Genomic DNA, 25,637 nt, shown 5'->3' with positions numbered 1-25,637 from the left:
TTACCACTGGTGGGTATTGTAGAGTTCATACTTCAAGGAACGTGTAAGTATTTCAGGAACCGCTATGCCATAGCACACCCTACGTTGAATGATGCTCGTCTGATTTATAGGATGAAGATGATTAAGTACATGGAAGACAAGACAGAGAATGCAAAGATGCACTGGGTGAAAATCATGGGAACTACATAGTACAAATATAAAGTTCTATGCAGGGACAAAGGAAGGAGAGGCAAGCGTGAGAGAGTTATCCATGATTGCACCATCTTCGATGGCAAGTGCTTTTGCACCTGCTATAAGCCGATGCTACTACACAAGCCATGTTCTCATGTGATTGTCGTATGTTCCGTGATGGGGATAAGGACTCAGAGATACGTCTTCGACTACTTCAAGAAGGAAGCTCTGTTTAACACCTGGAGCCATGAAATCTATGGTTTGAAATTTATGGATCTTTCACGAAGAAACCTAGACCCGATTGTGTTTTCATTCCTGATCCCTACAGGATGAAGCACAAGACAGGACAACGTCAGACTATGAGACTCCATAATGATATGGAGAAGCAGAAACCGGGCGTCATGTGAAATGGTGCAGCAAGTGCAACAGAACCAATCACACATACAAGAAATGCATCGTTGATGACCCAAGTGTTAACCCCACGGAAGCAGGTCCTACCAGCTCAGGTGCAGATGGGAGATGTCCCCATGGTCATTGATCGTCTGCTTCAACGAGTTATATGTTGTAATTCATGTTGTGATGGATATTCATATGCACAATATTGTAGTAAACTATTTTAGTATTGAGATTTCCAGTATGTTTGAGGTTGTAACGTGTTATGTTGGTTTTTGTTAACATATTTGTGTGTGCTTTGAATTTTCAATTATGTTATATTATATTTTGGACGCTTACTTCTTACTTATTATGTACCACGGCCTATGCGACGCATGCACAAAGACGAACAACAACGCCATTCTCACTGGGTGTTCCTTGCTACTTCAAATGTGGTCTTACGAGCGCATCACTATCGGGAGGCCCCTTGTGGATCACAATGCCTACCAATTCCCTGCGCACGGCATCAACGGCCCAACGTTGGGATCGTTGCAGTGCCGATGGTGGGTAACAGCTCTAAACTTAGCACGTATTTGTTAATTACTTGCTTTTTTTGTTTGTCCAACTTAGGTTGGATGCACAACCCTCTTGGTCCAGTGTGCAGACACACCGCGCATACCTAGACTTCGTTTACCAGTTCGATGAGCTGACGGTGAACAATGTCCGGTGGAGGTCGTACACGAAGGAGGAGATACATTGACACACTCCGCTCAAACTTTTGATGATGTTCTTACGGGCCGGGAGTACTGGCTCATGCAGTGCCCCTTGTCTGCGGCATCTATGTCGAGGAGTACTCAAATCATCACGTGATGCGGTAGTTCGGGAAGTTTCAGCCATTCCTGTTCCTGTTGACGAGGGCGGTGCCTGCCAACATACACAAGTACGTAACAATATACTTATCTTTTCATTGTACACAGTGCAACATGTTATTTGTGTTTTTGTATTTTTCCAGGTTGACGCCCAAGGGGGGGGCTCATAGCACGAGCACATTTGTAACTCATGTGTAGACATAGGTTGACAAATGGGACCATGCTATCAGGACATCGTCGATGAGGATCGGCCACATTCGGAGGAGGCATACGTGGATTACTTAGCATGGTTCATGACTAAGACATGCACCAGGGTCACGTACACACTGTCCGAACTTCCACATCATGTCCCCAACATTCACGACACATATCCAATGAACATGGATCATCACTTGAGGTACGTACAATACTACGCGACTCCTCATTTACTATACTTGCACATACTACACTTGTTGCTAAAAAAAATTGAGTAATGAAATGAAACTTTGATTTTGCAGAGGAATATTCTGCACTAGGTTGAGGTGGAGGCACGGGCGACCAAGCTTCGTATCGACAGTGGTCTCGAGGTCCCTAGGCAGGATGTTAGGGTGTTGTTAGGCCGGATTATCTGGCAGGTGAACATGCTCTTCAGGGTGCTCAACTGCAGGTTGTCCTTAGACGTTGAGGCAGGAGCAGGTGCGTCCATTCCCCTCCTGGCATGCCCATCTACAATGTTCGTTGATCCGCTGCATGTACGTCCGATGTTCACAGCCGGCCCGCCGCACCCGTCGATACGTCCAACCTTCGTTGCTGAGCCTTCGAGACCGTATTCCACCCTGACTTCTTAGCACAACTACGGTGGCCCCTCGACGCAGCAGCCCTTCTCCGGGGCCACTGACACCCACTACAGTGGTCCCTGGTCTAGGCATTCTTTCTCCGGCGCTCGTGACCCCCGCTACAGCATCACAGCGTCCAGGCCAGTCTTCACAGGTGCCGGTGACGACTTCTACGCCGGAAGCGAGTCCACACAGCCTTCCACTGTGGACCCAGGTCCTACGACTTCTCGTGTCGTCGGCTCAGGTACGATATTACATTAATGCATAACCAATAGTTATGTAATTTATACTTTATTGGTGATAATCAAGTTCTTCGTTGTTCCATGTGCATATATCGACGATCTACGAGACATAGAGGCACATGGTAGCTACATGGAGTTGCTCAGTAGGGAGGGTTGTCAGCTTGCTGGGTACGAGTTTATCTTCGAAGAGGGTGATGAGCTCGGAGCATCGTAACTACCTGTTGCGCCACTAATGGGGACACATCCCTCCCAGGACAGTGTGTTCGTGTTGGTGATGGACACTGTTGTAACCGAGACCGAATATAAAAGGATTTCTATTTTCGTATGGTGAACAGAACAGAGAAGAAAAAATAGATTAGAGAGAGGAAACTAATCTAGGATTTTATGGTTTCGTTGAGGGAACTTTTTGGGATGCTTTGAGATGCATCTTGTAAACTCATCCATTCAATGAAGAGCTAATTTTGTAAGTTTTTCTTCATGTTCTTTGTGTTCTTCGTTTTATGTTGATTTTTGATGGATCATTGCGATTTGTCTTGGTTTGATCTATCCAAAATCATCCTAGAGCATCAAGGTAACATTCTGAAAAGTTTAATTGGTCAATTTTTCATAATTCTTACATAATCATGAATTTTGTGTTTGATCTGTTTTTATCATAATCTGTTTACGAATTTTATATCTTTAGATTCAGAGATCCGATTGATTCTTATTAAAATAGTTTTGCATGGTTATCTAATTTCTACAGTAAAAATTTGAGGGAAATCCAATAGATGGATATTTCTGACATCATTTTTAAGACATGATAGCAGTATATCCCAAATTGATTTTGAGATTAAATTAAATATTTTAATTAGGGTGATTTAAAAATTTGAATTTAGCTTTCACAATCGTTCACCCTATCTGATTGTGTATTTTACACATAATCATCCTACATCATTCTAGTAATCCAAGGGAAAAGGCATCCAAAAAATACAAATAAAAAATTCCAAGCGACAAACGGGAGGGTCAGGAAGCAAAACTTTTGACTTATCTAGTATTTGAAAAACGTTAGAAAATGAAGCCTTCTTAGAGAGAGGCCCGATGTGGCGCTCAGTCCGATGGTGGACACGGTGTGGCGAGGCGGTGGTGCCTACGACGGGATAGGTAAAGAGATGGGCCGGCACCACGGCTGAGGCGGCGGCGGACGGTGGTGGATCCGGCGGTGAAAGCACCGCTAGAAACTGGAGGAGGGCGAGCAGCCGGAGAAACGACCGTGTGGGGCTGGAGGTGGAGGTCAAAAGTCAACACAAGGCGCGTGAGATGAGGATCTGACGGTCCAGGTACGTCAATTGTAATTCCTTTCGTTTTCAGTGAATTGCCATTTAGCATGTACCTTAAAACGTTCACGGTTACCTTCGTAATCACAAGGTATATATAATCTAGGGTTTACGTACTCCATAAACGGCCGGCCTCGCGTCTCATCGTCGCCACGTTCGGAGCTCCTTCCCACCAAAAGAAACCGCGCGCGCTTAGACTTCCTCCGGTGAAAGATCTCAATCTGCGCTTCGGCTGCCGCCGGCGAGCGCAGCTAAGGCTGCGAAGGTGAGAAAATGCGGTGAGAAGTGTGCAATTGCTTATGAGCAGATACTTTGTAATAGACTCGCGTAACTGGTGCAACTAATTTTTGTGTGGGAAGTGTCGGTTAATCTGAATCTTGGCGTATAAACAATGACACAGTATTGTGAGTTTTTGAAATGTTGAGAAATTTTATTTGACATGTTTGAATAGTAAAACTGTTAATTTAAAAACCTCTTTCCTCACCAAAAAAAAAAACTCTTTATACGAGGTCAACTAAATCCAACCGTTGAACTAATTACCCATTTTTCAGTACTTTTGTTCAATACAAACTAACCGCATGCTTTTTATTAGCGAATAGAGCTAGCTATGCGTTGAGTGGACATTCAATTGCTCTCTTCAATTATTATAATTTCTACTGTGTCATCCGTGCTGTATTCTTCAATCCGGCCTCTTGTTGTTCTTCGCAGGCCTGTATATAATTTGTGTGGGATTGTCTGTTATGATTTTGTCCTCTCCTGTTTCTTTTATTTTCCTCTTTATTTTGATTTTCATTTTCTGCGCAATTTCTCATGGCAATTTGGTACCTGACCTTGTACGTAGTCACAGGCTTAATTAGCAAGCTATATCTTAAACTTTGAACAACTAAATTAAGCTGCAAGATGGCCAAGCAGTAAACAACATACTCACTGAAATCTGTCCCTGACTGGCTAACTCCCATATATATGTTTCCTTGTCAAGTAACTGAATAATGTACTTCTCCAGATGACGTCCCTCTGAACTTACCATTCCGTCTTTTCATATTTGTGCAGGTTTCAATTTTATGTAATTGTGAGAAACTTGGGGCTGTAGGTGGTTCAGGGATGCAAGGCTAAAGTTCGGTTGCTTTCTTTTTGTCCGTGTGAATCTCATTGCCGATTCCAATGGTAGAAACATATGCAATGTGGTATCGCTTGTTTAGGCCATCTAGTTGGATCTTGTTTGTCATGACATACTGTTTCTGGTGCACTTTTGGTTATATGCTTCAAGTTCTGGATAGCCGTGTATGTTTCTACCTTCTGTATCTAATCACCTTAATTTATGAGCTGATTACTCTGCTTTCAGTATATTTTTACTTAAACGTTGTGTTGGATATATGCTTTGTTTTCGTATGAGAAGTGCCCGTGATCCAGTATATCTCTTATCGGGTGTGTGTTGCTACATTCATAGTTCTACCCAAATAAATATGACATTGTATCACTAGCTGGACTCATAAAGGTTGAACACACTTCTCGCTCCATCCAAACAAATATAAGACTGGGTAGTATTAAAATATTAATATGATGTTACTCTCAGTTGCTGATTTGGAGCTATGCACATCGGGACCAGGGCATACCCGAACTATTTTGCAACCTACAAAACCTTCTCAAATAGGATCTGCTGGAAATGCGAATTTACATAATTTTGTAGTATTTTCATATGAAATAGTTCAATTATCACAAGAATCGAGAAAATTTCTTGGATTAATCAAAGATTGCAGATAGTCATCTAACCTTTTCCCTGTACAATAGTACTCTATTACACAAATTATGTTCAGACAGTCTTCGATTAACCAAAGGCCTGCCACTAGCATAGAAAAGGTATCGGAACATGGTCCCATCCTAGAAATTCATTTTCAAGCTCTAAAACAAATGAAAGAATTTTTTTTTCACCAAAACCCCACCCCTCGCCCTCGGGCTGCCCAGACGGTCAAGCGAGAACATTTTCCCAGAAAAAATATAGGCGATTTTTTTCTATCATAACGTGACTCCCTACTTTCATTTGAATATTTGAGACTTATTCCCCTAAATATTTGAATCCATTCAAATATCATATGCTATCTTTTCCTCACCATTCCTCATCCCACCTATTCCCCTCTTTCTCACTCCGTGGCTTTCTTGCCAGATCCACAATCTCCTGCCAGAACCACCCAGTCGATAGGTGGCCAGCGAGCGCCCGCCTGCCTCTCTCTCACACACACATCAGATCAGCATAGGACAGAGTGGGCTCAGGGCTCCCATAGAATCTTCTGTGGGCAGGGTTTAGGCCCCACCGCCGATGGGGAGACCGCAACTGCCCCACATGTGTGTACGAACCATTTTTTTCTTTTTTTTTTTGAACTTTTTCCTCAATTTTTGAGCTGGACTTTTTTCTAGCAAAATTTCGGGTGAAATTTTTCTGTCACGTGGTGACTCAATTTCTCATTCCCACATGCTATCTCTCCCTCCCTATTCCCAATCCCATCCGTGCACCTCTGTCTCACTCTCCGACTTTCTTGCCAAATCCGCAATCTTCTTCCACATTCACCAGTCGACCGGCGGCTAGCGAGCGCCTTTCTCTCTCACACACACACCAGATTGGCATAGGATAGAGTGGGCGCCCATTGAAACATCAGCATTCGTGGTTTGGGCGCCATCGCCGGTGGGGAGACCGCAACTCCCGTGTGTACTAACCATTTTTTTCTTTATCTATGACAAGCTTTTTCCTCAATTTTTGAGTCTGATTTTTTTCTAGAAAATTTTTGAGTGAATCTTTTCTGCCATGACATGACTCCAAACATTTGTTCCTACTTGTTAATCTGTCCCTTCCTATTCCCTATCCCGCATGTGCCCCTCTGTCTCGCTCCCCAGCTTTCTTGTGAGTGCCTCCCTCTCCCTCCCCCCTCTCTCTCGACTTGTGTATATAGATAGACGCTAAGATTTAGGATTTTCATGACTTCACCATCCTACCAAAAGTTCATTCTCTCTTATTGACCAGTTTTGGAAATGATGATATTTGTATATGAGGGAAATACAAATCTAGCTTTCGAATGGCATCAACTGGGATCCTAAGGAACCAAATAGTAAGCACTCCTAACCCCCATGAGTTTTTATGAGAAGACGGTACATCCCACCAAAAAGAGGACTATCTAAGAGAAATTAAGCAACTTTGTCAGAAGATGAAAATATACATAAAAGTTTAAGTTGAATAAAACATGTATCAAGGTGATGGGGGTGTGCACCATACCTACTTCCAACTAGGCTAGGCCCTGTTTATAAAATAGAATGGAAGCATGATAAGAGGGAAATTAAATATCTATAATCTTTGGATTGTCTCATACGGTTCTGGTTGCGAAAACAAGTACTAGCCAAATTTCATCAAAATTTCCCAAGTTAAATGTGGTAACACCTCTTAAAGTGTGTCATGAAAATTAGTTTGCTAACAACACACTCTCCCATCCCATTTATAGAGTACATTGAAAGAGCATTCTACTAACAACAGTCGTATGGAAGGTGTTACACAAGAACATATCTAAAGTGTGATTCATTTTGCAAACGCATTAGAGTCACCAATTGGTTCTCAAACCACTAAACACATCCTAATCATGGGTGTCTTTGAAAGTAACCGTTCGTAGTAGTGGTTGCCTAGGACGGGGTTCTGTCCAATATTATTAGCACCTCCTAGTGAGAACGTGCCAATGGCGACTGGCCCGGTCGCCCATTGGTCTGGACCGTAGACTTTGCAAAGTCTTAAAAAACAATTCAGAATTTTATAACCAATATATAAAAAGGGTGTGGTAGGAAGCAAAGAGCTGACCCAGAAATTAGGAAGGAAAAAAAAAACTCAAGCTTGATCTTTAGCTGATGGCTCATATGCGTCTCCCATCTCAAATCGGACAGAGATCCTCTACTCTTACAGAGCAAAGTCACCGCACTATGGTATTCGTGACTTTAGCCCTTCCGAGAGAATTATTATTACAGTAACGCTACAGTATCCAATGTGACTTTGCTCCGTAAAGAAAAAGGATCTCAGTCCCTCCAAGTCCTTGTCTTCACCTCGTTCCTCACCCCAGTGAGGTCTCGAAGCCTCAGAGGGATAATGTTACATGCTTATGCTTTCCTCTAAAAGCCTCAGAGGTCTCCCATCTCCAAGCTTGCTTTGAGAAGAATCCGATTTTTCTCGATGCATGGGAGATAATGTTACATGCTTATGCTTTCCTCTATAACTGGCAGCGACTTAACTGGAAGTCTGCAAGGCCTAAAACTGGCAGCTTCTTGGAGTGGGTAAGGCCGATTCCAGCGGTGACTGCAAAATACTGTACTGTCATCCTTGTTCAGACGAGCACTTCAGCAGAGACGGCAATGAGCGACACAGGGATACAAACGGCTCCAAGCGGCAGCAAATCTGGGGCCGAAAAAATAGCTTCCATCACTGTCATAGAGTATACATGTTAGTTTGAATAGAGAAAAAGAATAATAAAAGATAAAAAATAGAATAGTCATTAAATATAAGAAAAATAAATGATACTATAATAGTGCTAGAAGATATTATAATAATGATATAGAAGATAAAATTTTAAAGTATTTACTGAAAATGGACTAATAAAAAATATCATTAAGGATTGTACGGGCGATCGAAGAATGTGTATGCCATTGTACGACGAGTGGGTGCGACGGAAGCTGATTAAGAAATTAACATGCTAGTTTAATTGCAAGTCACGATAATGGCGCCCAGTGAACGTGTGCCACTGGCTGGCCTCCTGGTTGTTGCTGCAGACCGTAGACTTTGTCCAAGTCTTCCCAAGCAAATTTCACAATTTTATTATAAGCAATGGAAGGGACAGATTACTTAAAGAAAGAAGACTTGACCCAGAAGAACAAAGGAAAAAGGAGGAATGAATGGAAAGGAGACCCAAGGAGCTCCATCGTGAGCAGCAAGCAGGTCTCCCTCCCCTCACCGCACCAGCGAGCCAAGCTCCATCGTAACCAGCAGGTGCGTTCATGTTTCTGCCTGCATCCATGAATCATGTGTTGTCTAGCTGCTCTGGATTGGATTAGTTCGTAAGCCGTTCTTGTTTTTCCTGGTCTGATTCTGTTTTGCTCCTCCGAGGTGTATGAGTGTAGCTCTACTACTACTCTCTTCTGAAACCCTGTGCCTGTTTAAGTAGAACGAGGTCTCTAAGCTGTTTTTATTTTCTTTACAGTTCCCTTCTTTTTTTAACGAAATTTCCTCAGCACTGCTGTCTAGATCCGAATGGCAGCTTTTTATGGGGTTTCAAGATTTCAGGGTTTGAGCAGAATAAATTTTGACAAAGTTGTTTGAACCAAGATTTTCCATCTTCAAAGAAGCGCTTACCCTACCTCCAAAAAGTTCCCGTCGGCACATATTATGGATTGAGCCCCCAAAGTGTTTGGAACTTGCTCGTTAGTCTGCCCATTCCTTCAAATTGCTGATCTGCTGTTGTTGTGCACCCTGTCGTTATTATGATTTTTGTGTACCTTTCCATTTCAAGATCTTTGAGTCCCATAAGATCTGCTGTTGTTGTGCACCCTGTCGTCAGCCGGCAGTGTTTTGCTTCTTCTCCCTTTCCTCTCTCTCTCTGTCCTCTCTGTACTCCCTCTCACTCCTCGATCTTTCTGTCTCTCTCAATACATGCATACATGTATGATACATATATTTAATATAAATTAATAATAAATACACCTCATTAATACATAGTAATGAACACATATTTTAAGTCATAGGCATCGACAAACATACATATGTACATAATAGTTCTTACAGGTCACCCTTGAAAAGTCGGTCGAGTTCAGTCAGTCCAGTATCCCTCTACCTATACCTTTACTTCCTCTCCCGCGATGAGGACCGCGTCTCTGCACTGTAGACTATTGGCGTGTGTACATCCAGGGACGCAAGGGGGCCAATGGCGACGGAGCGTTGGACCCAGGCACGCCTGATCGATCGCAGCGTCGCCTAAATTCCAGGCTCGCCGGTGTGTCAAAGACATCGAAGTCTAATGCCTGAACGTCTCTACGGTTTGAGCCTTCGGCCTCCACCGCAGTACACTAATATGGAGACTGCTCATAGGCTTTCGCAAGCTTTTTTGCAAGATCTTATGTCGCTTCTAGGTCTTTAGAGATCGTAAAGGATAAGCTTCTATCAGACGAGTAAGAAGCACCCATCCCAAGAAGGAAGTGTGTCGATCGTTCACTCCAGTCCTCCGTCTCAAGCGTGACACCTCTCTCTCACGATTCATCTAGCTGTTGTTGCCACTGCCTTTCTTTCCTCACGTACCCATGACTGTTGACTCTGTGGGGGTACATATTCTTCTTTGAGTTTGCTTTCTTCACCTCACTCAACATCTGTACTTCTTCCGACAACTTGTACTCTGTAGCGCAACATACATGCCCAAATGACCTACCACAGCCAAGGTTGGCAAGCAATCAACATTGTGAAAAGGGACCTGATCTGATACCAATTCAATCTGTTAGCAATGAAATTATGATACATTATCATCTAGTTCTACTTCATTAATCACAATGGTGTTTCAGCACAGCACATAGTTCACCCAATACCAAGTTCTGCCAATGCGAGCGCAACATACATGCCCAAATGAACTTGCTATATACAGCCAAGGTTGGCAAGCAATCAACACTGTAAAAAGGGACCTGATATGTTACCAATTCGGTCTGTTAACACTGCAACTATGATACATTATCATCTAGTTCTACTTCATTAATCACAATGGTGTTTCAGCACAGCTCATAATTCACCCAATACCAAGTTCCAAACTAACAATGGTTGGCGAGGCATCCAATACCAAAGAGGGCGGGGGATTTACCTTTGCTCTATCAGTCGGCGAGGTGAGCGGCCGTAGACGACGACGGCACGAGAGGGACGACGGTGTAGGGGACAGAGACGGTGGTGTAGGGGACGAGGGCACGGGGGACGACGGTGTAGGGGACAAAGACGGCGGCCTCAACTCCGGGATAGGGACGGCGGGGCTCCGGGGACGGGGACGGCGGGGCTCTGGGGACGGCGAAGTCAGGGAGGATGCGGCGGGGACGGCGGTGTCGATGAGGAGCCGGCAGTGTCGAGGAGGCGGCGGCGTCACGGAGGGCACAGGCAGGGCTCAATTTTTCTAAGTGTCAGAGGGCGGGTATCGAGCAATATAATATAGAGGAGGGCTTTCACTACCAGCTCAATTCGAGCACCGGTAGTGAAAAGGTACCTTCACTGCCGGCTCAATATAACGACCGGCAGTGAAAGGGTACTTTCACTGCCGGCTCAATTTGAGTGCCGATAGTGAAAGGATACCTTCACTGTCGGCTCAATATGACGACCGGCAGTGAAAGGGTACTTTCACTGCCGGTCCAATAACTTCACCGGCAGTGAAAGTTGTTTCACTACCGGCCAAATATGTCTACCAGCAGTGAAACCCCTTTCCCTGTTGGTGGCTTGGGGTTTAAAAAAAAATTCAAAGTTTCACGCGTGCGCAAAGAGACTCGAACCCACGACCTGCATAAGTAAGACCGAACAAACCGCTTTGCTACTCAAGTGATTTCGATTTAATTTGTACTATCTATATTTATTAACATTCTGTTGACCTAAAATCCTAATACATATTTATTTAAATTTGAACTTGCTATATACCAAAATTATGTTTTGTATATAGCTAAATTTCCTGGTTCAATTTTCTAATACAATAAATAAATAAAATAAATATGTTCATAACTATAGGTAATTCAATATAAATTGAAAATAAATATGCTCATAACTATAAGTAATTCATTAAAAATTGAAAATAAATATGCTCATAACTATAGGTAATTCATTAAAAATAAAAAATAGTAATACATAGCAATAGTGCTAGCTTGTGCTATTGCTAATTCATTATTAAAAATCAAAAATTAATATGCTCAATAATAAAGAAATCTTCCACCATAAACTAGAAACTGAAGTTTCCATAACAAAAGTGAGGTATATTAATTGCATCTAAAAACAAATTCATACATAGTAATTAATACAATTTAGCTACTTTGTCTTAACGATTCGTCCTTCATTATGATCACGGCGTACATAGGGAGGTTCGTCGGTGTCTTCTATGGGACCTAGGTCGACGTCCTCTCCGAAAGGAGGTAGTGCATCGAATTGATTGTAGTCTTCCTCATCAACAACATTCTCCACTCCAACAATCCTTCTTTTTCACGAGGGTGTCTCAGCATTCCATCATCCTTGTGCTCCTCGGCGTGCCACTGCAACAGTTCGGCATGTCTTTTGTTCGCGAATAAACGCTCCAACCGGGGGACTATAGGAAAATACCATATCACCTTGATGGGAGGTATTTTATTCTTTCATTCACCATTGATAGCATCACGATCACGCTTGTACTGTGATGCACCATAGACAAGACACACTTTCAAGTCTGCATGCTCTCTGCGATATAACATGCAATCGTTTGGACATGCATGTATTTTCTGCACTTCCAACCCTAATGGGCACACAACCTGCTTGGCCTGGTATGTGTTTTCTGGTAACACATTTCCCTTTAGAAGCCATTTCTACAAGAACAGTAACAACTCTGTGAAGCTTGTATCAGACCACCGGTTGCTTACCTTTAATTGTAGCAGTGAAAGCACGATACGCAATTTTGTGTGCTCCCTCTCGCAGCCCGGGAACAATGGTGTTTAGAGTCATCTACCATACGCTGGAACTTTTGAAACTCTTTTTCATTAGTGAAGTTCCCCTCCCCATCGCGCAACATCTGCTCCAGATCATCGACGTCGGCATCGGCCAACATCTCCTCTAGATCATCATCGACCAACGTATCTCCGGCAAGGGGCATATCGGTGTATTCGTCAGCCGACATATCGGTGCACAAGTCTTCGTCTTCTTTGCCAATGTATTGCCCTTCCTGTACGATCTCAGCTTCACCGTGCTCGGTCCAACGAGTATAGCCAGGCATAAAGCCCCTTAGCATCAAGTAGGAATGTATCTGCTGGGTGGTGGAAAACTGCTTCTTGTTCTCACAATCGACGTATGGACAGCACATGTATTGAGACTGTGTATTTGACTTGTGTGCTGCGGCTTGTACCAGGAAACAATCCATGCTGTTCTTGTACTCTGCGCTCACACAGCTCGCATCGTACATCCATCTTCTGTTCATCTACAATTATATCATTATTATAAATCAAAATTCATAACATCTAGAAAATTTTGCGATCATCAACAAATAAATTACCTCGTCATCTCCTACTGGCAATTGACCCGGGTTGGAGGAGCCACCTTTTATATGCTTTTGCGTACTCTTCTGATGAGTATTTATTGGTGTCATCCCTAGAAATTTTCTTTATTATTAAACCCTTTTGTAGGACTAATTAAGTAAAAATAAAAAATGCTCATGCATAAAGTTTATATATTGGATCTTGCTAATTAAATAAAATATAAAACATATAATTGGATCTTGCTACATACCTAAATATCATAGAGAAATTTTCTAGTTCATTAAAAATCAAAATAAATACGTTCATACCTAAAATTTTCATATAGGAGCATGCTAATTAATTAAAATATAAAAATATAATTGGAGCTTGCAACATACCTAAATATCATGGCTAATTTTTCCAATTCATTATAAATCAAAAATAAATATGCTCATACCTAAAATTTCTATATAGGAGCTTGCTAAATTAATTAAAAAATAAATATGCTCAAACCTATAGCTAATGTAAATCAATAATAAAGATAATTTCCACCATAAGCTACTAATTGAAGCTTCCGTATAATAAATGAGATATAATTGCATCTACATTATCTTAAAACATCATGGCCATAGGTGCATCTCCATCTTTTTAAAATCTAAAGAAATTTAGTAAATAAAATTCAACTAAAAATAGATTGGAGATGAAGTTACATAGCTTGGAACACCTAGAGCATGAGGATTCCTCAAAATTTTGAAGCCACTAAGAACTTGGTGACCAAAAATGGCCGTCACCAAGCAAACAGAGCTTCTCTCTGTTGTGTGCTCAGACTTGAGGAAGGAAAGTGCGACTTTTATATAGTCGAGACATCACTGTCGGCTCATATAACAAGCGGGCAGTGATGCCCTGCTATCACTGTCGGTCGATGGATTAAACTGGTAGTGAAGATGGAGCAGGGCATCACTGCCGGCTCAAGCCAACAGCTGGCAGTGATGCCTGCTCAAGCCAACAGCTGGCAGTGATAAGGGCATCACTGCCAGCTGTTGGCTTGAGCCGGCAGTGATGCCCTTATCACTGCCGGTTCGTAAGCCACGATAACTGTATTTTTTCCGCGCAGCTTATGAACCGGCAGTGATTCTCCATCACTGTAGGCCCATTAGAAACTGGCAGTGATGGACCGGTATATATAGGGGTTTCTCCTTGATCCACTCTCTAGGCAGCAACACCTAGCAACAACTCTCTCTAGACCTATTAGCACTAATCACTCTCTAATCTTGTGTTTTTCAAGTGTATGTGAGCTTCTTTTAATCTTGTGTTTCTCAAGTGTATGTGAGCTTCTTTGGACTCTAGCACCTTCAAATGACCGAGTGAAGGGGTATTTACAGCCTCAATGCATAACCAACAACATAACTTTCAAAATATGCATAATACTTCAAGAATTGCATACTATGATAAAAAAAAACTGCGAAGTGACGTATCTCGCTTCCTTCACTTTTTAATTCAAGATTCTAGTGAACTTCATAAAAGTAAATATTAAGACAACAAGCTCATACATAATTGGAATACATGACTTCTAACATAGGTATATACGCTATACTTCACATACAAGGAATATAAACAACTACAAGAAAGAAGACATATCCTAATTCCTTTACCTCATAATCCAGGGAAAACATCCGAATCTTTAGAAGGCAGAAAGCAGTAACATGCACACAATTAATTTGATAAATTATTAGTAAGTACGGCAACTAAAAGATGGAGGTAACCAAATAACAAGTTAGAATATAGTGATATGCTATATTTACTTGCTTTCACCGATGACGAAGGCAGGAACTAGCTGCGTCCTGAAGTGACACCACCTGAACAAGTGCATAAATTAGCACTAAATCAAAAGGAGACATGCTTCTACGACCCGTAAACCCACATACACCACTTCTGAAACCTACATAGAAACATCTACCACTTGACTAACACGACGATGGATAGGATCCTCCTCTAGTTAGGTTGAGGACCGAAGAACCAAAATAAAGCCTAGGCTAAAGAACAACAGACAACAAACTATTTTACCAATTACTCCTAATCTTCTTATCCAAATCGAACAAGACTAGCACCATCGAAAAGATAAAGACGAGACCTACAACTTTCATGTTAACCATATGGTCGAATCCAGCACTGATAGGCCTCAACATCAAAATTAAATCACTGCAGGATAAACGGATCATCTAATCACCAATCCGACGATGAGATCGACCACTCTAAACTATCCACAAGCATCTAAGGACTAATTAGAAAAAACCCTTGATGTGAAAATCGACGATTGAGGATGAATTTCAACAAATCTTTCATAATTCCCCTTTGTTTTTCCTTTCTTTTTCTTCCTCCTTCCTTCTCCTTTCTTCTTCCTCTTCCTCCTCCTCCCCCTCCTTCTTCTTCTTCTTGTTCTCTCCCTTCTCCCCTTCCTTCTCATCATTCTTCTTCTTCTTTCTCTTTCATTCTATCTATTTCCTTTTTCCCTACACCTCCTTCATGCTCCCTGGTCCAGCCTCTCCCCCCCCCCCCCCGGCCTTGGCCTCCACCAGCCATAGCTGGTCATCGCCGCACGGTGAGCGGCCGACCGACAATGCGCGGTAGTGGTCGGGGCACGACGTGAAGGGGGCTAGCGATAGTGGGTGGCTACGGCCAACGGCAGCCAGCTAGGGTTTGAGTAGGGTGGTCGGGCGGCGGGCGAGCATCAGGTTGTAGTTGATCCCGCCCGATTTATCTTTTTTTATTCGTTTTCTCCCAACCAATAGTCTAAATTTATTGGGCTCGCTATAGCTTTATCAAGTGTCCAAATGAGACATTAAATAGCAAAATGGAATTGTCTTAACGATATCTAGGCATCCACAGTCTCCGATCATCCATCCTAACAACATATCAAGAAGTCAAACTTTATCCTCATGCGGGGCCTACGGTCAACATCTGAATTTTTGAAAATTCTCTAGTATTACAGGAACTAGCTGATTCAATACAAGCGATCTGGATTCAGATATTCATGGTCCATTGCCCATCCGAGGAAGAATGATGCATGGCCCCTAGTCTGTCCAAACAACGTGGATTGGTAGACAGAGCGATTTTTTACCTTAAAATGGAGAAACAACCATTTGACCCAGATCTTCCACCTATATAGACTCAACCATTTGCCGATCTTTTTTTTCCCAGTCTAATAACTAATAGGATCCGAGATTTGAGGAAACAACTGACAAATTTGCCGCTTGAATTGGTAAGAGCAAATTTCACTTTGGACCATATATAAGTGTATTTAGTGCATTTTGAATCACATTTACTAATAGGTATCACTTTGAACTATATGTTTACGCTAGTTTTTCAGTTTGCACCGTATCCAAGGATTGGGTATTTTACTGTGCTCATATGGCGAGCAGCTCCATCCACCTCAGCTCCACAGATTCAACTAGCTAGGAGGGTGGACTATTGTTTCCAGTCTAAGGTTTCTTCCTCTCGGTTTATTATTCGTTATCTGCTTCCCATTTGGTCTCAAGCTGCTAGAGCCACCTCTCCATATCAGACCTTCAGAGTCCAAGTATCACCACTTGCAAATTTCATCATCTGCTTATATTCCTCATTGACGCTGCCACCTCAAGTTGTCGCCTGCATGACCACTCCTCTGCAGCCATATCTACCTTGCCGCCGTCTCACCTCAAGTCACCATTTGCACCACTGCACCACCCTAGACATGTCTACCTTACCATCGGCCTGACACATATATCTGCAATGCTAGCGAATAGATAATCAAATGGTCAGATTACATTTGTCAACGGCGCCATAAACTCGATACCATCCTATGTGATATGGCGAGACGGCTCTAGCAACTTGAGGCCAAAAGAGAAGCATGCAACGAAAAATGAACCGAGAGGAAGAAAGCTTGGACCGGAAACAATAGTCTACTCTCCTATATGAATATGTAGAGCTGAGATAAATGGGACTACTCGTCACATGTGTATTGTCAAAGTTTGATTCCTTAAACATGGTTTAAATTGAAATATTAACATCAAATATATAGTTTAAAGTGGAAGTTATTGTTAAAGATGGTTTAAAATGCATCAAGTATATTAATGCATGGTCAAAGGGAAATTTACTCAAATAGTAACCATGGCATTTTAGTTTCATCTAATCTACTAATACAGAAAAGCCCTTTCTTAATATTTAACTGTTTTGCTTGTCCTTTCTCAATACAAAAACTCCTCGTATCTTTCTTTACTTGTCCTTGTACTTTGAGCCCCCATTAAATAACTCTATTAGATCTCTGATGAAGGAGGAGGGTTATCTATTTTTTTACTGGCACATTGTACAAGGTTATCTTCAGTCATTATTGATTGATACAATTATTTTCCGTATCAACAAGCTATTTTTTTTTGTGAAAAAACCACACTACACATTCAAAGAAGGAAAATATTTGAGTTAAGTATTAAAGTAGACGCAAATTATCCACAAAAACGAGCAGTAATATAAAAGCACTATTGTAGAAAAATCGCTCTCTGGGCTTAGAAATAAAATTTGGACTTGCACCTTTAGACGAAATTGGTTATTGTCCCATGCATATAACATGATCTGGTTTTATTTGTTCAGCACAAATGGCGGAGGCGGTACTTCTTGCTCTCACAAAGATTGGTAGCGTTTTAGCAGATGAAACTGCCAAGGCCATGGTGTGCAAAATGTCTGAAAAAGTTAATAATCTGAGGGATCTTCCAGACAAGATTGAGCAAATAAGGAAGCAACTAACAACAATGAGCAATGTTATACGGCAGATTGGCACGGTGTACCTCACCGATGAAGTCGTCAGGGGTTGGATTGGGGAGCTGCGGAAATTGGCCTACCGCGTTGAGGATGTAATGGACAAATACTCATATTACTCTATCCAAATGGAGGAAGAATGGTTCCTGAAGAAGTATTTCATCAAAGGATCGCACTATGTCTTGTTGTTCAGTCAGATAGCTGAAGAGGTGATCAAGATCGAGATGGAGATCAAGCAAGTTATAGAGCTTAAGGAGCAATGGTTGCAGCCATGCCAGCTTGTTCCTGACCAGATTACTGAGATGGAAAGACAACGGTCCCAAGACAGCTTCCCACAACTTGTTAAAGATGAAGATCTTGTGGGGATTGACGGCAATAGGAGAATGCTCACCGAATGGCTATATTCTGATGAGCTCGACAGCACAGTGATAACGGTCTCAGGTATGGGAGGATTGGGAAAAAGCACCCTTGTTACAAATGTCTATGAACGCGAGAAGATCAACTTTTCAGCTCATGCATGGATGGCTGTGTCCCAGACGTACACTATCGATGCTCTGTTGAGGAAGCTACTAAGGAAAGTTGGTTCCGTGGAACAGCAAATGTCAGCTAATTACATCAACAAAATGGATGTGTATGACTTGAAAGAAGAAATAAAACGAAGGCTCGAAAATAAGAAATGTTTGATTGTACTGGATGACGTCTGGAACCAAGAAGTGTACTTTCAAATGCGTGATGCATTCCAGAATCTCCAGGCAAATCGCATCATCATCACGACGCGGACGAATCATGTGGCTGCCCTTGCTCAACCAACACGTCGCCTTGATCTCCAGCCTCTGAGCATTACTGATGCACTTGATCTCTTCCGCAGAAGGGCTTTCTACAATAAAAAGAACCATGAGTGCCCTGCTGAGCTTGTGAATGTTGCTACTAATATAGTGGAAAGGTGCCAGGGCCTGCCACTAGCAATCGTATCGATAGGTAGCCTCTTGTCTTCGAGGCAAAGAACACACTACGTTTGGAATCAAGTGTACAATCAGCTTCCAAGCGAGCTATCGAACAATGACCATGTCAGAGCAATTTTGAATCTGAGCTACCATGATCTATCAGGAGACCTCAGAAATTGCTTCTTGTACTGCAGCCTCTTCCCTGAAGATTACCCAATCTCACGTGAGAGCCTTGTGCGGCTTTGGGTCGCAGAAGGCTTTGTGCTGAGCAAAGGAGAAAACACACCAGAGGAGGTGGCCGAGGCGAATCTCATGGAACTAATCCAACGCAATATGCTGGTAATAATGGAAAATGATGAGCAGGGAAGGGTGAGCACATGTACGATGCATGATATTGTGCGAGATCTGGCGCTTGCTGTCGCGAAAGAGGAGAGGTTTGGCACTGCAAGTGACTATCGAGCAATGGTACTGATGGACAAGGATAAGGATGTTCGTCGCCTGTCATCTTATGGATGGAAAGACAATACTTCACTAAAAGTTAAACTTCCACGTCTTCGAACTCTAGTGTCACTCGGAACAATTTCATCCTCCCCGGACATGTTATCGTCAATTCTGTCTGAATCCAGCTACCTTACCGTTCTCGAGCTACAAGATTCTGAAATCACAGAAGTGCCAGCATCTATAGGGGCTCTGTTCAACCTGCGATATATCGGCTTGCGGCGCACCAAGGTCAGATCACTCCCAGACTCTGTTGAGAAGCTGTACAACCTCCACACTCTGGACATCAAGCAAACCAAAATAGAGAAGCTACCACGGGGGATCACTAAGGCCAAGAAGCTACGACACCTTTTAGCCGATAGATATGATGATGAGAAGCAGTCGGCGTTCCGGTACTTCATTGGGATGAAAGCACCTAAAGACCTCTCCAACTTGGAAGAACTGCAGACTCTTGAGACCGTGGAAGCCAGCAAGGACTTGGCTGAGCAGCTGAAGAAACTGATGCAGCTAAGGAGCCTGTGGATCGACAACATTAGTGGTACCGATTGTGCAGATCTTTTTGCTACCCTGTCAGACATGCCACTCCTTTCCAGCTTGCTTCTCTCTGCAAGGGATGAGAATGAGGCACTTTGCTTCGAAGCTCTCAAGCCAAAGCCTGCATCACTCCTCCACAAGCTGATTATCAGAGGGCAATGGGCCATGGGGACACTGCAGTGCCCGATATTCCGTGGCCATGGGACGCACCTCAAGTATTTAGCTCTGAGCTGGTGTCACCTTAGGGAGGAAGATCCACTGGAGATGCTCGCACCCCACTTGCCAAACCTCACAAACCTTAGACTGAACAACATGCGTAGTGCAAAGACTTTGGTTCTTTCTGCAGGATCATTTCCCCACCTGAAGATATTGGCCTTGAAGCAAATGCCTAGTGTCAACCAGCTGGTGATCGGAGAAGGCGCCCTCCGATGCATTGAAGGTCTGTACATTGTGTCGCTTGCAGAGCTGGATAAGGTCCCACAAGGCATCGAATCGCTTCTCTCCCTGAAGAAGCTCTGGCTGCTGAACCTGCATGAGGGCTTCAAAGCTCAATGGCGCGACAACGGTATGCACCAGAAGATGCAGCATGTTCTCCAGATTCGTGTCTAGGCGTGGCAGATTGGTTGTTTCTTCTACATTACTATTCTTCTATGGATGTCGTACTTGCATTGTAATCCTCTCCAATAATATGTCATCAGTCATTGACATCTTCAGCAGCTCTACATTTATTTGCATTTGGATCATATTTTGGTGATTGTAACACAATTTAATCATGTAATGTCCTTGTCATTGCCTTTAGGAGGCCTCTGTATTGGGACAGTCTTTCATATAGTGACCTGGTTGATGGTAGATATAGCATGTCCTTTGTGTAACTGCTGGAGTTTGGGTGCTGCTCTGTTGGGATTGTCTTGCGCTGGAATTACGGGGAGCAAATGCTACTGTGCGGGATGTGGATCCCAGAGTCTAATACTGCATAGTTTGCTACTGCCGATATTAGAATCTCTGTCTATAGTTGAGACCTGTCCCCGGTGACCTATAGTTTGCTACGCCTTGCTACCTCTGTCTATAGTTGCTACTGCCTTGCTACCTCTGGTAAGAGAACTTTCTCTCCATTTCTGTCTCTATGGTTGCACGAGCCTACTCTAAAAGGATGGTCATGTTCATCATAGTGTTGAAGTTAGGGTAGATGACGAGTATGAGCTAGACATACAAGTTGCGTTGTAGCCCCTTTCAGAAATGATCCTGCTTCTTCTTGTTCGTTGACACGTATTCCGGGGCATAGAGGGAAAGACGGATGAACTTCCAGATGTACTGATTTACTGTCCTTGATCCTTGCTTTAGGCTATGAAATCCATCAGCCTTCATTTCCATAGTCCCTTTCGGCACATGGTACTTCCGAAACTATTCACAAAATTCCTCTCAAGTGATGGCATCGGCATCTACTGATGCCTCACAGTAATTCTCTCACCATTCTGCTACTAATCCAGTAAGTTGATGGGCTCCTAGATTCACCCTTTCTTGACCCTCATAACTAATAACTCTCGGCTTTCTGGTGATGGCCCTTAGCCAGTCATCAGCCTCTAAGGGGTCTTCGGAACTATCAAAAGTTGGAGGTTTGATCCTCATGAACTCTAACATCTTGTTCTGAGGTCCATAACCTCAGTTTTTATTTCCTTCTTGTGCTAGGGCCTCCAGTAGACGGGTTTGGTTAGCCATCACCGCCACCAGGTTAGTCTCCGATGATGGGGACAATGGGGTTCCTTGACTACTGCAGCGGCTTTGCTGGACTTCCTGCTCCATTAGTTCTCAGTTGATTTGGGAGTTAGCAACCCTGCCTCTGCCTCTACCTTAGCCCGTAGTGGCTCTCCCTCTGGATCCTATCACACTTCCAGTTTTAGATACACCATCAAGGGCCACAATGACAAGAGCCCCCTGGCGTTGTTGCCGAAGGTGAGACGACTGCCTGGATGACTCTATCTGTTCTCTAAATATAAGAGAGGAAGCAAGAGCTGAGATAACTGCAAGATTAGGGCAAGCAAGATAGGAGTAAGGTAGCCTTGACAATCACGCAATCAAGATCCAACAAGAACCAACACCATTCAAACACCAACAATATGTATTAAACAAACCTACAACTGTCTCTGCTAGGTCACTAGTACAAAAGTTTTCATTCTACAAACCACAAAAGCATGCTCACAAAGCATCTAACTACAAGGTTATCTATAGCACAAGCTACAAAAGGATCTAGTCCTACTGCTAACTAGTTGCGACGTGTCGTCCTTAAGCGTCATCTATGCACCTATCAGCGGCGTTGCCAGCGGTTGACTCAGCAGGTGAGAGGGTCCCTGCTGGTGCCAGGGTGGAAGTGGGGTCGAAGATCCTGTCGATGCAATTATTGCTATCGTGATCACTAACGAGCTCACGCTCGCTAGGGTCCTCCTTCTCTGAGTCGTCGGTGGGTATCACCATATCTCCATCCTGAAACGGCTCGAAGGGCACTAAACCTCCACTGGCTGCTAGAATTGGAGAGGGACCAATCCTGCCATCTGCTATAGCTGCTGTTATATGTGCTGGTAGGAGAGGTACACCTGAAAGGACAACGTGCTAGGTCCGACTCGTGAGTAGCGTGAAGGTACTCTTCCTGGTAGCTATTTTGACTCAGGAGCCATTCATGGCATTCTGTCTATTAAGATCCCTGTGATGCACCCTTACCGCCCGCTGCCATCCTTCGCGGTTACTTACCGCGGTGTCTTTAGTGGCTATCGCCTGGACTCTGATCTGATCTAGCATCACACGGAGAGCTCTCTTCCGTTTCTCTGACTCCTCTGCCCTCTAGCGACTAGCCTGGAACAACTAATAGGTCTCATTATGCATGTGCTCCAAGGCATGGAGGTACTGTACTATGACAGCCATGGTGGTGTTGTCCTCCTCTTCCTCCTGTCATGCATCCTCCATAGCGGTTTGTGCTTCTTGGTTCTATCTCAGCTTGTGCTTCTTCATAAGCTGATGAAAAATAATCTTGCCGTTTGGAAGCACTTTTACTCTTTGCTATGGAGAAATTAAAATAGAAGTTGTACCAAAAAGGGCCATTATGATCTTTTTCTTTTCTGATTACAAGGATTAAGCACATGTGTACACACCACCACACACACACCACACTTACACATCATACTTACGAATAAAACCACAAAAAGCACTTGCATATGTGTAAATCGTGAGCACTTAGATTTGAACCTTGGTGGATAGAGTCGTACCTCACACCTCCACCACCCCATCAAGACGTGATTTTTCCTACTCGGATATAGTGAAAACCTAAATCATAGTCAACGCCACAAACTAGGAATTACAAATTAGCAAATAGTGTAAAAGAGGGAGAGATATAAACTTACTTCCTCTTATTGATGACAAAATTATCATCGCATTCAAATAGTCGATTGTATGGCTAATAGTAACTAATCACACGATGTTAGTCGACGATGGAGGGGGAGATAGAATGATTTGACAAAGTAAAGGAAGAAGGCAAGGATGAACTCATAACTACTAACCAAGTGAGGATAGATGGTGCTCGGTTGGGGAAAATAAACTCAATATTTCCACACCCCCAATGCCGCTTGTTGGGTCACCTTTTGTAGAGTTCTTACACGTGATTAGCCTTGCCTTTTTAGATATATAGTCTGGCACAACACGTGAGTAATTATCAGATACTGTAGTGTCGGTAATATAATGGGTGACGTTGTTTATGCTTTAACTTTTAAAATTAATGCTATACTGGCCTTAACAAATGAGGCATAACCACGAGCCCATCCCAATTTAAGCCATGCTGATAGGCCGCCTAGATGTTCCAGCAGGACCTAGTGATTACATCACCAGCTCCAAACAAACCAAGCCCGACTGCAAACTTAATATTGTTTTTCCAATGTAATATCATCGAACGGTTTGGCCTGAACATGTCATTGGGCCCAATGGTCTTATGGACTGGACTAGGGCAATATTAATCTTTTTACCTGAAGCATTAATCCCAGGCTTGGCCCAATTCGGCTTATTAGATGTTATACAATATTGTTAAGGAAAAAAATCAGGTAAGGACTTGAGAGAAATGAGTAGTACATGATTATTTAGTCAATATTAGACCACTTTGGGGATGCACAAAATCAACATGAGTACTGGCAGTAGGCATACGATAACATATATGCAACTCTTATGGTTGAAGATTGGATGATATCCGTTTTTACTATATGAACTCCTGGAGTTCAATGGAACATCCAGAAATGGAGTAGCCAATGCTAATTTAGGGTAGAATAGAAGCCTTGCTATATAAATCATATCATAAGTACATAGCCACTAACATGGAACCTGTGGAGGTTCCTCTGAAGAAATGCAAGCAGGCGGTCAAGGTGCATGGGTTAGCCACCAGCTGGCTTTGATGGCTGGAGACAGGGATGTCAATGGGTGAGTCGGCTACGAAAAAAGTAGATTGATTCATACCTTGACCTGCCACCTGATTGTCTTATATGACTCGCATCAGGCGAAATTTTGTACCAGTGCTCGTGCCTGTTGGGTACCCGAAACCCACGAGTTGTCCGCTGGTAAGCGAACTGCAACAATATTACAACATTACGACATTAGACAATTCACAAACAACAACATTACATCTTCTGTTCTTGGTGTTGCTAGGTACTATATCAATTACAAATTGATGAAGAAAATGTTAAAGCAGTATAAACAACAGACCCAAAAGAGACCCTGCGACCTCATCTGTTGCTGCTCAGTAGTACTGCACAAAGACTAATACGCGTCAGGCAAGCATTACCCGGGGGTAGGAAACAAAAAATGTTTTCCCAAACCAAGGCCTACATTCCAACAACCATTTCTCACGTCCACAAGCCATTCCAGCATAGGCAACAGAACGATTTGCATGCCCTTCACAAAATCAGATGGTCGCCAGCCAGCTTATTGCCTAGATACAGAACAAGGAATCGATTCTGTGGAAATTCAGGATCCTATTACATACAGGCTACACAACTCGCATTATACAGACCATCTACACTAACATTGCTACAAACAGCTAAAAGCAATATCAAGTCCTTAAAGAGTTCTCAAGAAATGAAATCCTCCAAACTGAACAAGTTACTTACCAACGAGCCGCGAGCGAAGAAATCAATCCAAGACACCGGAATACCAGATGGATCAGCCTTGTGCTGGCCCATGAGCTGCGGCATTTAGTGGCAGCGGTGCCTGTGCGTAATGCACGGTCTTGATAGCATAATAGCATAATAAAAAATAATTTTTATTATGAAATTGAAAAAACGTGAAATGTTTTAACATTGTGATTTAGATAGTGTGCATATGTTGATAATATTTTGCTTGATATGCCCGTGTTAGCATAATAGCACGTGAGGTGGGGTATCAAACGGCAGGCCGGCAGTGGTCGGACACTGTACGCACAGAACTACCAAGCACCTGGTTGTCCTCATCCCACCTCTGCAAACCAGAGTGCACTGCGTTCTGGTAGATCCCGTTGGTGTACCACAGGAGTGTGGGCTGCGGCCTGCGGGATATGCACAGGTAGATCTGGCTGGGGATGGTGGACTGCGGGTTGCGCACAGGTAGATCCGGCTAGGGACTGCGGGTTGTGCACAGATAGATCCGGCTAGGGACTGCCGGCGGCAGCCTGCTGGGGGAGCCAAGGGTGGTTGGTGTTGGCCTCTACGGAACTCGGACTAGGGGTATAATCAAATCAGATATGGATGGATATAGTTATTTTATATACTAGTTTATATTTTTTTATCGGAGTCAGAGCTGAACACATATGGTATTGGACATAAATATAGATGTGAATAGTCCCAGTCACGAATACTGATCAAATATATGA

The 25,637-nt window shown here is 43.0% G+C and overlaps 1 protein-coding gene across 1 annotated transcript; it reads left to right on the top strand.

Moving 5' to 3' along the window:
- Positions 1-8,451: 8,451 nt before the first annotated feature.
- On the top strand, positions 8,452-20,618 carry LOC133886612 (disease resistance protein RPM1-like). The gene is made up of 2 exons (XM_062326325.1): positions 8,452-8,790; positions 17,625-20,618. The coding sequence occupies exon 2, from the start codon at positions 17,630-17,632 to the stop codon at positions 20,372-20,374; it is 2,745 nt and encodes a 914-aa protein (XP_062182309.1). The 5' UTR covers positions 8,452-8,790; positions 17,625-17,629; the 3' UTR covers positions 20,375-20,618.
- The last annotated feature ends 5,019 nt before the right edge of the window (positions 20,619-25,637 follow it).

Source organism: Phragmites australis, chromosome 12, assembly GCF_958298935.1.
Source record: "Phragmites australis chromosome 12, lpPhrAust1.1, whole genome shotgun sequence".
Classification (NCBI taxonomy): domain Eukaryota; kingdom Viridiplantae; phylum Streptophyta; class Magnoliopsida; order Poales; family Poaceae; genus Phragmites; species Phragmites australis.
The sequence above is the reverse complement of the archived record's forward strand: the minus strand, read 5'-3'. Positions and strand labels throughout refer to the sequence as shown.